This window comes from Malus domestica, chromosome 07 (genome assembly GCF_042453785.1).
Source record: "Malus domestica chromosome 07, GDT2T_hap1".
NCBI lineage: Eukaryota > Viridiplantae > Streptophyta > Magnoliopsida > Rosales > Rosaceae > Malus > Malus domestica.
The window spans coordinates 19872271-19888887 of NC_091667.1; the positions used below are offsets into that span (position 1 = coordinate 19872271).

At 37.7% G+C, this 16617-nt stretch overlaps 1 protein-coding gene and 1 long non-coding RNA gene across 2 annotated transcripts; one reads left to right on the plus strand and one right to left on the minus strand.

The window, feature by feature from the left end:
- Positions 1-1931: 1931 nt before the first annotated feature.
- On the plus strand, positions 1932-2540 carry LOC139197400 (uncharacterized). Its single transcript, XR_011582774.1, has 2 exons — positions 1932-2023; positions 2102-2540. It is a non-coding gene; the product is annotated as an uncharacterized lncRNA (long non-coding RNA).
- Positions 2541-14246: 11706 nt separating this feature from the next.
- On the minus strand, positions 14247-16320 carry LOC103401897 (uncharacterized). The gene is made up of 5 exons (XM_008340615.4): positions 15873-16320; positions 15589-15794; positions 15399-15497; positions 15221-15294; positions 14247-14754 (listed from the first exon to the last, which is right to left on the minus strand). The coding sequence occupies exons 1-5, from the start codon at positions 16165-16167 to the stop codon at positions 14529-14531; spliced, it is 900 nt and encodes a 299-aa protein (XP_008338837.1). The 5' UTR covers positions 16168-16320; the 3' UTR covers positions 14247-14528.
- Positions 16321-16617: the final 297 nt, after the last annotated feature.

Here is a 16617-nt window from a genome sequence, read left to right on the forward strand (position 1 = left end):
GTGCAAACTGAACAAGGCTATCTATGGTTTGAAGCAATCACCAAGAGCTTGGTATGCCAAGCTTAGTTCATTATTGGAAAGGGAAGGTTTTCTCATAAATAATGCCGATTCTTCCTTGTTTGTACGGAATGGAACCAGTGGGAAGTTGGTGGTCCTTATTTATGTAGATGATCTTATTATCACAGATGACAACGCATCTGAAATTGAAGCCTTGAAAGCCTCCCTACATCAAACCTTTTCCATCAAGGATCTTAGGAAGTTGAATTATTTTCTTGGCATTGAGATGGAAACTTCTCAACGGGGTTTGTTTTTAAACCAACGCAAGTATGCCATGGATCTACTCATGAAAGATAAGTTCACTAATTGCAAGCCAGTTGTCACCCCAATTGACAGTAAACTTAAGCTTACCACTGATGGTGAGGCATTCAAGAATGTCACCTATTATCAATGATTGGTTGCCAAGCTCATCTATCTTACTATCACGCGTCCAGACATTACCTTTGCTGTGAGCTTGGTCAATCAATTCATGCATGCACCCACAGTAGAACATCTCAATATTGTTAAAAGGATCATATGCTATCTCAAATGGTCCATCGATAAGGGTATCCTCATGCGTAACAACCATTTCACTGAGATTCATACATACACTGATGCTAACTGGGCAAGCAGTGCTATTGATAGAAAATCCACCACTGGTTATTGTACATTTGTTGGAGGCAACATTGTCACTTGGAAGAGTAAGAAACAAGTCGTCATTGGTTGCTCTAGTGTTGAAGCTAAGTATCGAGCAATGGCTGCCACTGCATGTGAATTGATTTGGCTTAAAGGTTTCTTGTTTGATCTAGGGTTCTCGAGTACAACTCTCATGCCTCTCATGTGTGATAATCAAGCAACCATGTACATTGCTGCAAACCTGGTTTTTCATGAAAAGACCAAGCATGTTGAAGTTGACTGTCACTTCATCAGGGCTCAAGTTTAGTCACAACTCATCCAAACGGTCTTCACTCACAGTTATGGTAATTCATTAAGATACGTTACTTGGTAAAGATGTGAATCGACGATCCGACCGTTGGATCGTCACCAAACTTTAATACATTATAGTACATAATATTCAAAGATCATAGAAACTTACGGATCAGGAATCCGAAGAATGGATCTTCCCAAATTAGATTTGTAAGTTAATAAAATAAAATGTTGACCGCCACTTGGTTTTTGGCAATTGGCGGAGATCCGACTGTTGGATCGTAATGAAATTCTAGGATGTTTTTCTAGAAGCATAATGTGAATCTTTGGAAGTAACGGATCGGAAATCCATGAGGCGGATCTTTCGGATCAAATCTTAGGGATGTGTTTTATGTAAATTATGTATTTTATCGATCAGAACTCTGAGATGTGATTTGATAATTGGTCATAGGCGACGATGGTTCGTGATGTCTCGATTTGCATGCTAGGGAGTCATAGCGCGAACCTCAGGTGAGTGGGTCTTTTCCTTTCTATCGTATATTTATATATATATATATATATATATATATATATATATGATTGATAATTCCATAAACGTTTATAAATTGACTAAGGCTCTCTCGTCTGCACATTTTCAGCGTCTTCTAGGCAAGCTTAGATCAACTATACTCCTCGATCCAGCTTGAGGGGGAGTATTGAGAGTTACTAACCCTAGACAAATTATGCAATTCCAGAAATCATGGGTGCAACATGGCTGCACAGCACCTTCTGTGTTTTCCTGACAGATTATGTGTAAATCACTTCTTAGTCTTGTAGTTGGTTTCCTCCAATTAAGGAGTATGGTTGATCTATAGTGTTTGGTGTAATTTCCTTCAATTAGCTTGTCTCTAGGGTTTAGTCTAAGGACTGTTGGGTGTAACTAGTCCATCCTTTTCTTTTATATATGTGTATCCTTGTACATTCACATTATTGAGAAATACAAGAAAACTTAAACCAAAACTGCAACACAACTCCACCACCAACCTCTTCTCTTAGACCCAATCACTCCCCGAGCTTCAAGGTATTCTGAGAGCTACAAACATTCTAATTTCTGTTTAATCTTTTGATTATTGAAATTGATTTAATTATTGTTTCACAGTGGTGCTGATGCTCTTTCAACACTCGTTGAAAGATTAGAGCAATGACATTGTGTGGAATTTGGATCACATTTCGACATCCAGCCATTGAAAATCATGAGCCCTTCAATCGATTCCGAGGTCTCGCTTGTACTTAAGGTTTTTTAGGGTTGCTGCCTGTTTCATCCAGACAGCGCGATCTTGGCCCACCAGCACATTGCCATTTAGGTACTTAATATAGCCAAAAAGCTCAACCAAACCCTGTGGAGGTCAGATTTCTGAGATGACAATGTAGTTTCTTCTGTAATTGTTTTTAAAAGTGGTGATGAATATATTACCAACCCACGACGTGATTGAGCAAGAAGCTTGTTTGGATGCTTTGAATGCTATTATGTTAGATTCATCAGCTAATCAGATGCTAAAGCTTCAAACTTCAATTTTATCATGCTTGGTTTCGGAGTAGTGATGGGATTTTTATGCTTTGATTGTCTTTGTTTTTATGTAATGCATAGGATTTTGATGCTTTTCATGGTATTGAGGAAGTTGCGAAGCTCATAAGCAAGTTGATGAGAATCTCATGTTTTGATTTATTTTCTATTTGTTTTCTTGATTTTGTTCTTATGTTAGTTTCCAGTGCATAATATCTGCAATTACGATGTTGAGATGGTGTTCTCATTGTCCTAAATTGGGATTTGAAGCTCTATCTACTTAGTGTAGTTTTCGGAGGGTAAAGTCTTTTGAATGAGTAGTCATCTTGATAAATTCTAAGGTGATTGGCAAAAATTGTTTGTGGTAGCCAAACAATAGTTGTGTCCTGTGTGTGCTAGTTCTTCATCACAATCCTTGCACTTTTTATCATGAGTTATGCCATTTTTCAGCTTGCATTGGACGAGTCTTGATAAAATCCCGTCTTTCCTTATCTTCTACGTTTTAATTTGAGCTACGTCATGTTGCTCATTTTCATGTTTGTTAATTGAGTAACGAGGCCATCTGCTAGGAATCAATTAGAGTTAAGGTTTTCAAATACTGGTGTTTCTAGGCTGCTAATGTAATGCACACTGAAGAAAAACACCTATTACTTTTGATTAGGTTGAAATGTGGAGAGTTCTTGTTGCTGCTCAATGGTTTTCTTTTCAATTGAGGACACCTCGACCGATCTCTTTTATGATTGTTTTGGTGGCCAATTTCCAAGTCAGGTTGAAAAACTTAGACGGTTACATTCCCTTAATCTCATCAAGAATGACAGTCTCATCGAGAACGACTTTAAAAATGTAGAAAATATGTCTCAACTCATAAGTACTATCAAAAGTATCACATGTGGAAAGCTAATCCGGGAAACCCGCGCCTCAGGAAGGAGTAGCAGCTCAGTCTTCACGTGAACAACTGTGGTTAGTTGTCTTACACCAAAAGGGAGTGTTGCAGTTAGGTCAGAAGAAATCGGAGGAAAGGCCAAGCCACAATTAGAGATTCCTTAAGAACCCTAGCAATGAGTCATTCACCTGCAAAAAGGGGAGTCAGAAGCCATTAAAGGATGATCCAAGAACATCTTAACACAAAGGGAATTCAAACTTGAGAAGGAGAAACATAGAACCATCTTTCTGCAACCTTAGAGTTTTCCCTCAAACTTCATTCAACCCCTTCAGTCAGGGAAAGCCTCTTTAGAACCAAGAAAGCCATCTCTTGAAGTCAACACCCATGAACTTCTCTAGCTTCTCAGTATGAGAATTCTTAGCCCCACTGACACCCACAACAGATTGTTGGTGGAACAACAATCAGAATCAATTAAATTAATGGAAAGTTAATTTCTGATACAAGTAACTATACTTACGAAATAGATATGTATATAATCACAAAGAATAAAATTACAAAATGCAATGAACTAACGGATTTTGCAGATAGACACTTGTGGATTTGCAATGTCCTTGAATCAGAATTTGGCTCATACTCAGTGCTTGTAGTTTTTTAGGCGTCTACTCCACCAGGATTCAACTATCTATGATCAAAATTTCAACACTGAAACTTTGATTCTGGCGAACTTCTATGTGTTTCTCTCTTAGGAAGTATGTATGAATGAGTGTGCAAATTGACGTATTTGATGCAAGCATACATTAGAAATATATAAGCAGTAAGATGCCGTTTCACAATAAGTGTAACTATTTGATTCAACTTCAAACAGCCACAATTGTTTGAAATAATCTAAAAGTTCAAAAATTAATTAATTAATCCCTAATAAAACATTTAACCAATCAACATTTTAATATGGAAAAAGGACGTACCTGGAATTTGTGACTTTGTTGGTCGAGCTCCGAATTGGGCCCGCGATACCTTTTCGGAAAGGAAATGACGCCACAAGCAATAATCATCACTTTTCTATGATACACGATGGATTTTAGCCATTCGAGATTGTTTACTAGTCCAAAAACGCATTTAAAGTTTTGTAACAAAAATCGAACTTTCCGTTTCACATCCGTTGTTTGTTCCAGATACTTCCCAACCTTTCCAATGTTGAAATTTTAACTCAAACATTGTTCTTTAACACCAACAAAATTAACTCTTTCTCTTTCCAACTAAAGTTAGCAGGTGTGACCTCTTATACACTAAGCAATTGTTTTGGTATTTTATATTAGGGTGAATTACTTTTCATCCTTTTAGGTTTGTATTCAATTGCATCCTCATACAACATCTTTAAAACATTTCAATCTCATACATTTACTTATTATTTTATTTCAATTTCATCAGTAGTGGAGCTAGGATTGTGGACTAGGAAGGGCCCAACACGCTTTCCTTATCTTAGAAAATTCTGACGCATTCTACTTTGGCCAACTTTCGTTTGGGTCTAAAATGATATATTTATCATCATCATCTTTCTTTGAATCAATCCACAAAAACGGGGAGCTAAACTTGCAATATTACGACCCTCAGAATAAGAGAGGGATTCATAAATTTTGGAAAGTGATTTCCATACCTTTTCTTTTCTCTATGTACATCCAATATTTATTTATAACTGTTAAATAAATGAATCAAAGGTGAATTAATGGACATATATACATAAAAATGTGTAGAAGAAGAAAGCATGTGTGTGAGAATCATTTTCCTAAATTTTCATTAAGGTGAGGTAGAAGAAGAAAGGAAAAAGTTCTCCAATGGATAGTAAATTTGTTACCCAATAGGTATTAACTTAAACATGATACTATCTAAAAAATATATGGTAGGAGTTCTACCATATATACAGACCAAAAGTGATTAGATTGTGTAAATCATAGTACATTTTTGTGGGGTTCTACCGTAGAACCCCATAAAAATTTAGAACCCTACAAAAATTTACTATGATTTACACAATCACATTCATAACCTAATCAAGTCCAAAGTCATCTCTACTAATTAATGAAACTCTCTTTGTCAACCAAAAAAAATGAAAAGACAAATTAGTCTTCTATCACACAAAAATTTGAATAATGTAATTTCATAAGTTCAAATTTTACTGTTTTTTATTGAAGTCTCACCTACATATGATGTTAAAATACCTCTAATATTAAAAAATTAAAAACATAAAAAATTAAAAGAACCAAAAACAAAAACCTCCCACTCCCCTCAAGTTCTCTCTCTCCCTCTCTCCCTCTCTCCCTCTCTCCTTCTCATTTTCTAAAAAAATGTGTTTATGCACACAAAGTGTGTATGCAAATGCTAGTATAAATTAAGACAATTAATCCTCTTTTCATAAAACTTTTTTAAACAAATTTGAACTCAAACATCTATCCCAAAATACACCTATGTGCTCACATTCTAACAGAGAGATGAAGGGTCTGATGAAAACTTGATATAGTTCATCGAGTATAATTAATCAGCTTAGCATATACATACAGGCCAAGAGTGATTAGATCGTGATGAGAAAACCAAACTACCCCTCATCATTATCACTCACCGTGATAAATAAAGTTGAGGGACTAATAGTCAAGGAAATAAAGTTGAGGAACCATTGCTCTAATTGGGTTAAAGTTGAGGGATCAGTACAACAATTTCCTCTTAGAGTTTAGGTTTTAGGGGAATCTTAGGTCTTGTTCGTTATCATTTTGCAAAACAATTTTTTGTTTTGTAGATATGGAAATAGATGAAAAATGAATTTTATAAGACTGTTTTATAAAAATAGGGGTGTGATATCCACACACCCTTTTTTACTTCTCACACACCCTTATTAATTTCTGTCCGCTGATCTTCTTCAATTCATCCGATCCGATAGCCGAAAACCAAAAAGATGTGGGAGAAGTAAAAAGGGGTGTGTGGATATCACACCCCTAAAAATAAATTAAAAAAACAATATTTAGACTAAATTATGTAGAATTTCCTCAGTTTCTCAAACATATTTTCAAAATAATAAAAACAAAAGAACATTATAAAAACATAGTTAGAGTTTTAATAAGGAATTGTTTATTATTATTATTATTATTTGTAAAGAAACAGGGAATACAACCTAAAGCTAACTTACAACATCATAAGAAACAAAGCGAGTTCGAGAGACTCCATCAGTATCATCCATGAGCGATGATCAAATCCTAGCAGGAGGTTTATCAAACACATGAACGCCAATATTCATATTAAAACGCCAATTTATCAACTGATCTGCCACATAATTATTCTTCCTGTAAATGTGTTATAACTCACATCTCCTCAATTGTCTCATCATCAATCTACAGCTTTGTATGGTTGTGTCAAGATGATAAAAGTTATCCATATGAGTTTGCTTTACCAACATAACAACATACTTACAATCCATCTCAATGACAAGATCAGTAAAACCCTTATCCAAAAAATCTGCAAACCAAAATATAAACTCCATAACTAAGCATCACTAACCTGACCTTGCCTCAAATTGACAGCAAAGCCTACCAACCAATCTCCATAATGATCCCTTAGTACGCCACCAGCCCCAATTCGTCTAGAAATTGTCCTTCTAAAGCCACTAGCCCCAATAAAGGAATTGTTATTGGCACTTCAAAATTCAGATTTTACACTCCAAACTTTTTATAATTAGAAAGAAAAATACGCTTATGAGGTGTGTTGAATGATATTTTTAGAATGCTAATAACGGTAGGAAAATTTTGTTTGAACCCATACAATCTCAATCTACACCCAACTTCAACTTTGATTGCATAATTATTATCAAGTACAAGATGAAATTAACAATAAAACTAAAATTTATCAATAAACATACACCCAATAAGCAAATCCTACTATCACGCAATCTTTATCCTATCATCAAACCCTGATCATGCAATTTTGATCCTACTTTCTTTAACAGGCTTAACGAAAGAGGTGAGGATTTTTGTGAAGTCTAACATGTTCCTTCCCTTGTACAAGATGGCATAGGTATACATTTCTTCACTAACTTTCTGAGGTTAATTCATTTTTGTTGTCCGGTTCATTTGGTATTTTATATTTATAAGCATTTTTATGTCTTTTTACTTATTTTTTTCATTCAAGATTTTATTGGTTTGTCTTTTCGCTATCTTAATTAAGTTTCTTTATAATCACTTTTGTAGATATGAATTAGGAATGTTGTTTAAGATAGTGTCCATCTCCTTATACTCAAGTTCGAACCTCTCCTTATAAATTAGAATAGCTTAGAATATGATGATTTTTAATCACAAACCACAAACTCATGAGATTAATGCCACACCTATGAATTTAACTACTAGATCATACGCTCATAACCATTTAATTATCTTCAAATGGTAGGATTTAACTTTTTGAATTGCTGCTTGTTAAGAGTGAGATTTCCAATGTGATGAGTGAGAAACCCCCTTGTCATCCTCTCAATCATATCCTGATCAAACTGAAATATGGCATAAAAAATTCCCACAATCACTGGATCCTAGCTATTGAAAATTGAGAAAATAGTGGTGAAATCGTACCTAGCATTCTGATGAAAATGAAGCAAAGCCTTTGGGAAAATGATAGGAGCATATTTATGCGACTTAGTTAGCTTGTTTCTTGGCATTTATGTTGTTAGTTCTTAGTTATTTTAGTATTTTAAGCTATTTTCGTGTGTTTGTAGGTCCAAAGGGTTAATGTGGCAAAGAAGTGCATTTTGGAGCATTTTTTGGCATGGAATGGATAGCATATGCTTGGAGCAAAAGGAATGGACGAAATTTGAAGTTTGTGCATCATCATCTCCCTATAAATAACTATTTTAGCACACTTATTTCACCCAACACATTCACTTACCACTACATCCACTCATTTCACCCAACACATTCACCTACCACTACATCCACTCATTACACCCATTACATCCACCCACTACACCCATTACATCCACTCATTACCAAACACTCATCCACTACACCCATTACATCCACCCACTACACTCATTACATCCACTCATTACAAACATTCATCTACTACACCCATTACATCCACTCATTACCAAACATCCACCCACTACACCCATTACATCCACTCATTACCACAACACTCACCCACTACACTCATTACATCCACTCATTACAACTCCATACACTCCTCTCCCTAGCCTATAAATACATTCACCCTTCACCATAATTTAGGAGCCATCATCCAAAGACACCACATCATCTACACAACTCTCCACCCTTTACCATAACTCACCTATATCCATCCACCACCACAAGAGACCATCCATTCACCACTCACACCTTGGTACCGCATATTTGCAAGGAATGGGGATTGCTTGGAGTTGTGCTAGTCATTCAATTTGGATTGCTGGAGCATTCTAGGTGTATTCTACTTTGGTTTTCAATGTTTAATTTCAATTGTTTCTGTTTAATTGCAAGTATGAAGAACTAAACCTCTTTTGGCTAGAGGAGAATTCGAAACCATGAATATATTTGCAATATAGATTGATTTCTTCCAATTGTGATTTGATAAGTTGTGATTGCAATTCAATTATCTATTTTATTCATAACGGATTTGTGTATGTTTATTAAGGATGCATACTTAGTTTTCATGCATGAATTTGATGCTAGGATATAAATAAGTTTCACCTAATCGTTACAAGTTTATATTCATGAGTAGTGAAGGTTGCTTGTTACAATTGCGTTAATTGAATTCTTGGCAAACGTATCATGCATTCATAGTTACAATTGCCTCGTCAACGCTCATGATTTTCATGGAACGTAATAATCTTTAATTGTATCTCTATTATGCATTCATATAGGGGACTTTTAGAGAATGATTTGGGTTGTCGCATGCATTCATCCAATTCAATGAGTAAAGGAAAATCTGAGGGTTAATTTGTGCATCACGGTTAATCTGGGGTGTTGAGCATCATAGTTTATTGAAAAGCAATTGGAGATTGATTTGTATGCAAGTGTGTCATGTGTGTAGAAAGACCTTCTAGCTAGCCCATCATCCATCCAAAACAACCAATTTCGTGCAAATCTGTTTAGTTCTAGTTTCTGTTTTGTTTTACTTTATTTTCATCCAAAACCCAATCCCCCTTTACTTTAGTGTGTCTAATTAGTTAGAATCTGTTTTAGTTTGTGTTTTTAAGTGTTTTGAGTCTATAGAGTCTAGTTAAGTGTTTTTAAGTTTCTTTTTATAAGTCAGTTTAGTTTAGATTAGCAATCCCTCCTAATCCCCGGTCCAGAATGATCACTATTTATACATATACTACAATTGTCAAAAGAGGGTTTAATTTGAGTGCTTAACTTTCATCGCATCAGAAAACAAACACATCTCCTGCTGTAAGAACCTTTTGGAATGGTTGGTTTTGGGTGTCAATAAAGAACATTACTTGGCTACTCAAAGATAGGTAGGAACTCCTACTCAAAACTTTTAGTATTTGAATTTCAAAGCTTTGTGCATATAATCAAAACCGTTCATATTATCAATTACACAGTAAAGATCATCTTTGCAAAAAATGAATTAAAACTAAGATTGTTTAGTCAATGTATTCTAGCAAATATACAAACGGTTTGTAATGCTTTTACCAATTCCGTTCATTTGTTTTTATACAGTTCGATGACTAAACAACCTTAGTTTTAATTCATTTTTTGCAAAGATGATCTTTATAAAGTGATTTATAATATGAATAGTTCGGATTATAAACACAAAATTCTATAAATTGGTAACAAACAATTTTGAATAGGAGTTCCTATTCATCATTTGAGTAGCCAAGTATTGTTCGTCAATAAACCCAGCCAACACAATTCCTTTGCTCACAAAGAGTAGTTCTTATGCCCGGGGTAGGAGTAGAGGCTCACCAAGCCATCGATTCTCAAGTCTGTTCGCACAATTGAGAGGTCAAGCGTGTTGATAGTTTAATTAAGGAGTAAGTTGAGTATAGAAAGAGGTAATATGAGTTCAAATAAAAAATTTCATAACAGTACCCTTTAATAAAAGATAAAATCATGTATGCCACCACTATTGTCTCCATACCACCACCACCACCACCTCCCTCCACCACTGTCATCACCACCATATTCTTCTCCGCCACCTCTACTGTCTCACTATCGACACAACTAACTTACTGCCACCATATCACCATAACCACCACCACTTGCACCTCCGCTTACACAATGGCCACCATCACCACCACCACCTCCCACCACACATTCTCCACCTCATAATCCTCACCATGGCCACCGCCACCTCTGTCACTATCATTCTCACCTCTCAACCAACATTTTCACCACCACCACTTGCAGCCGTCGTGGCAACCACCACTTTCACTTCCTCCATCACCACCCTCTGCCCTGCTATTGCCACGACCTATATCTTCCGCTACTAACACCACTATTGTCTGCATTAATAATCACTACTACAACCACCATTGCTACCAACACCACTCTCGTCTCAATCATGATCCCTACCACCACCACCACCATTTCCATCACCATTACTGTCAAACACAAATTTATTATATATTTTTTTACATTTGGCACCCAACTCGTTTTCAATGTTTTTCTTCTTCAAAAAAATCTTTCTCAGATTAAACTACCAAACGCGTTCTTAGATCATAAAATTGCAAATCCTATTCGTCATTTTCATTTTACAAAACGGTTCTTCAAAAACCATTTGTAATACGTTACCAAACAGGCCGTTTTTAACTGCTTCCAATTCCAGCCAATCAAAAGCATTTATTATTGAGATTGTTGTAAGTAGTGAATTGAGATATATTTTCTACACTGTTAAAGTCGTTGTCGACGAGATTAAAGTCATTCTTGATGAGATAAAGTTGGAAATTGGCCACCAAAACAATCATAATAGAGATTGATCGAGGTGTCTTCAATTGAAGAGAAATGCTAAGAAGAGGCTGTTAAGGTGGGACACTCCATGGACTTTCGGAATTGACTCCCATTCAAGTTAATAAGAGATATGTTGGTGTTTGGTTGTGTTTATTATTTTTGTTCTAATTTGTCAAAATGTCCGTGCTCAACACTGCCAAATGGTTTTTTTTTTTTTTAACAAACAATATTATCTACATTAAGAGGATTGGGGGAGTGGGCTAAACCTCACAATGGGCTAGCAATAATATGATTTAAATTTTCCTTTGACGAAAACTTAATCTAAGACATCTCAATTACAAGTGAAAAAGAATATCACTAGACCGTAATACTAAGTGGCTCAACGCTGCTAATGTTATAACCAACCAAATAAGAATATCGTAAAAAAATTTCAAATTTAAGTTATTGTTTTGGCTCAAATAGGGGAGTAAAAATAGTTCGGAATGAGGCTAAAGGGTCATAAGGCTAAAAATAGTTCGGAATGACACGAAAACTGTCTTCAATTGAAGGCTAGGCCAAAGGGCCTGTGGGCCCCACCGGGCGAAAACCCCTAAATCAGGCCAGTGGGCTAGCCATTTCCAGCCAGCCTTTCAGCCCAGCTAACTGGTGTCAGAATGTCAAGCTTAACTTTTTGGCAGGTGCAAAAGGGTGTTTCAGTGAACCATTTTCTAACTCAAGACGAATTGCAATGGAAGATCAAAACAATGTTAATTCAATTAACCATAATAATTCAATTAAAATAATAAATTATTGAGGGGGTTATGTTTGGCCTATGGCCCTTTGGGCCCCTCGGTTGGAGATAGGTTTTTTGTCAAAAGGCTATGTGTGGCCTTTGACTCTTTGGCCCCCTCAGTTGAAGATAATATAAAATAAGGTGTGACACTGTTCTTTAAAATATAATTTTTTTGCAGGACTATAAGGCTAAACATAGCCCTTTGGCCCTCCTTCGATTGAAGATGGCCTAAGGTGCTCAACATCGGCTCGAATAAGCTCGTAGACCTATTTTCAAGTTTGGTTCAAATGAATAATATAAGCTCAAAGCTTGGTTTCGCTCGTTTTTAATCAGAACTCAAAGCTTTGTTTGGCTTGAATGAATTGATTTTGCAGAGAAGCTCGAACTTCAGTTTGGCTCGGCTCCAAGACATTGGATTTTAAGAAAATGAATGTAATATTTGGATTTATGAGCCTAAAATACCAAAAGTTTTTTTTTTTTTTTTCCAAAGAGAATAATATTATTAAAGACAAAGGCCAGAGCATGGAAATGTTTACATAAAAAACCTGAGCATTAAACAACCACTTCGGTTCTAAAAAATCTCACATATGATAACCCTCTAGCTGCATGACATAACTTGCCACCAAATGCACAGCCCCATTACAGGATCGAGGAATAAAAAGAAACTCAATTGAACTCAATTGTTGCTTTAGATGATGAATATCCCAAATGACAGCCTCCATAGATGCCTCCAGTTGTAATACACCCGTTAACATGTCCACCAAAACCTTAGAATCTGTCTCAAGTTGGATTAAGCCATAGCCTTTTTCCACAAAGCCATAGCCTTTTTCCACACACGCCGACAAACCTGCACGCACTGCTTCTGCTTCCGCCATCAAACTAAACTCACAAAACACCTTCCCCACTCCACCGGCTCTTTTAAAAATCCCAGCAAAATCTCTAGTAACCCATCCACAACCTCCCCTTCCCGTTTGCTTACACCAAGTGACCAAGCACCATCAAAATTCACTTTAATTGTCTGAAAAGGAGGCTTCACCCATGCCCCCCGAGTCCCCTCACCCCCTCACCCCCAACCTGACGTGAACGACTTGCAGGCCGTGGATGCTCTCGGTCAAAACGTCAAGCTCCCCCCAGTGCCCCTGCAATAGTTCCAAAGCAACATTTGGCTCCACCATAGTCTTCTCAAAAACCATTTGATTCCTACACTTCCATATCCTCCACAACCCGCATACAACCCAACGCATGAACTGAACCCCCTCCACTTCCAAACCATATTTTCTGCACAGCCACTTCCAACATTCCAGGAAATCTTCCCCTTCCACTGATACCACATCCATTTGTAAAGGAGAACCAAACCAAAAGACCCGAGCATATGGGCATTTAAAAAAGAGGTGTACCTGTGTCTCTCCCTCATTCCCACAGTGTGGACAATTTGTCTCTAAACGAACTCCACGTCGTAGCAAATTCATTCGAACAGCAAGGATATTTTTACAACTCTTCCAAAAAAAATGCCTAAGCTTTGGAGGAACCTGGAGCTTCCATAAATCCACCCAAACAGGATCCCTAATACGCTCCCCACTTGACTGTCCCACACTCTTCCGCCCAAGCTCTCCATTCTGATTCATCTCCTGAGCAATCCTATAACCCAATTTAACAGAGTATAGGCCATTTCGTATGTAGTGCCAAATGATTCGATCCGGACACCCAAATTTCCTAAGAGACATGCTTAAGATAACGCGGGCCTCCTCCTCATTAAAACACCTGTTAATTATATCCTTTGTCCATACATCATCCGCGCCCACCAACTCCCCAACCATTTGTGGCATATACACGGATCGGGAAAGGGGAAGGAAGGTCCGTGGGGTTGGCATCCATGGGTCAGTAGCAATCCGTATAGTCCCACCATTCCCAACCCGCCATCGGAGCCCTCCTTTCAATATTTTCCAACCCTGCAGGATCCCTTTCCACCCCCACGAAGTACCTCTTCCCATAGGTGCCTCTAAAAAAGAAGAGGAAGGATAATATTTCGCCCGGAGAACTTTAGCAAGGATAGAATCTGGATTACAAATAATACGCCACCCAACCTTTGCTAACATGGCTAAGTTAAAAGAGATAATTTCCCTAAAACCTGGCCCTCCAAATGCCTTCCTTTCGACATTTTACTCCACACCATCCAATGAATCCCCTTTTGCATTTCCTAGCAAGCCTGATATACAAACCCAGCTGGAACGAGACATAAACAAGTTGAGCTCGAAATGTTTCGAGCCAATTTACAGCCCTACACTTGTTTCGTTTATGAAACACATTTTCTTCCAACTCATTTTTTTTAACATTCTTGAAAATCAACCACTGTAAACTAATAGACAAGCAAATGGACAAAAACATGGTTACAGATTAACTGTGATTTCACTGAAAAACAAACGGAAATTCCTAGGGTGCGTTCTACCTTCAGACTCAGTACAAGTCTAAGGACTCTATCACACGACGAGCTTGGATGTGAAGTGCAGTTAGTCTCTGCTCCGGATCAAGAGTCGAACCAAACTGACTGGCTGCCCATATCAAGGAAGCAGATTTCTCACCCAAAAGCCGCCTTATGTCCTCATGTACAGTTGCCAAGGGTGGCCCATCCCTCCCATTTACGTGACCAATGAGCAGCAGCAAGAACTCTCCACATTTCAACCTAAACAAATGCAACAGGCGTTTTTCTTCAGTGTGCATTATATTAGCAATGAAAAACGGCCTCGTTACTCAATTGACAAACATGAAAATGAGCAACAGGACATAGCTCAACATAAAACTAGGAAGGTAAGGAAAGACGGGATTTTATCAAGACTCGTACAATGCAAGCCGAAAAATGGCATAACTCATGATAGAGATGCAAGGATTATGATGAAGAACTAGCATACACAGGACACAACAATCGTCTGGCTACCACACACCTATTTTTGCCAATCACGCCAGAATTTATCCAGAGGACTACTCATTCAAAAGACTTTACCCTCCAAAAACTACACTAAGCAGATAGAGCTTCAAATCCAAATTCAGGACAATGAGAACACCATCTCAACATCATAATTCCAGATATTGTGCACTTGAAATTAACATAAGAAAAAATAAAGCAAGCACAAGAGAAAATAAATCAAAACCTGAGATTCTCATCAACTTGCTTATCTCTTATGAGCTCCGCAACTTCCTCAATACCATGAAAAGCCTCAAAATCCTGCGCATTACACAAAAACAAAGACAATCGAAGCATAAAGCCCCATCACCACACCGAAACCAAGCACAATAAAATTGAACCAAAATTGAAGTTTGAAGCCTTACCATTTGATTAGCTGATGAATCCAACATAATAGAAATCAAAGCATCCAAACAAGCTCCTTGCTCAATCACGCCGCGAGTCGGTAATATATTCATCAACACCTACACAAAAAACAATTACAGAAACTACATTTTCATCTCAGAAATCCAACCTCCACAGATTTTGGTTGAGCTTTGTGGCTACATTGAGTACCTGAATGGCTTTGTGCTGGTGAGCCAAGACCGCGCTGTCCGGATGAAGCAGGCAGCAACCCTCCAAAACCCTAAGCGCGAGCGAGACCTCGGAATCGGTTGAAGGGCTCGTGATTTTCAGCGGCTCGACGCCGAAAATGTGATCCAAATTCCGAACGATCTCATCGCCCGAATCTTTCAGCGAGTGCTGAAACAGCACCGGCACCACTGTAAAACAATAATTAAATCAATTTCAATAATCAGAAGATTAAACAGAAATTACGATGTTTGTAACTTTCTGGTTACCTTGAAGCTCGGGGAGCGATTGGGTCTGAGAGAAGAGGTTGATAGTGGAGTCGGTCTCGGCGACCGATCGGAGGAACTTAAGGAGGCCGCGGAGGCCGCGGACACGGAGGAACGAGAACTCGGCGCGAACGTCGCGCAGCCCGCTGCGGAGCGCGAGCGTGACCTCGCGGTACACTCTTTGCTGGGTCAACGAGTTGACCAGATCGCCGACGGCGGTGGATGGCTGTTCTTGTTCAGATCCCGACGAGCCCTTCGGTATTATACCCTCGCTCCATAGCGGCTTCTTCAAGTACATCGCTTCGTCTCCACTCCCAACTCCGGAGAATTATTTCTTTCTCTTTCTGGTTTTGTCTCCGGAAATGTTCTGATCCAAACGACGACCCCTTTTTGGCCCCATAACACAGGCTAACAAACGACGACAATTCGGTGTAGCATTCCAAGTTTCAAAAGTACCGTCTCACATATCCTTACCGGTCACGTGATTGCTCAAACTAGGGGGTGTGCTATTCATGCACATGTTTTTATTTTTTACACATTCTTCTAATTTTTTTATTTTTAGATTGAATGAATTAAAAAAATATCAAGTGACAAAAATTAACAAAAAATGTGTGAGAAGTGAAAAAAGACGTGTAAATAGCACACCCATATTTTTACTTAATTACTTAAACAAGAAATCATATTAAACTAAGTCTTATTGCACATGCTTTTGCACTCTGGAAATGCCTCTTATTATTATGAAGAGATT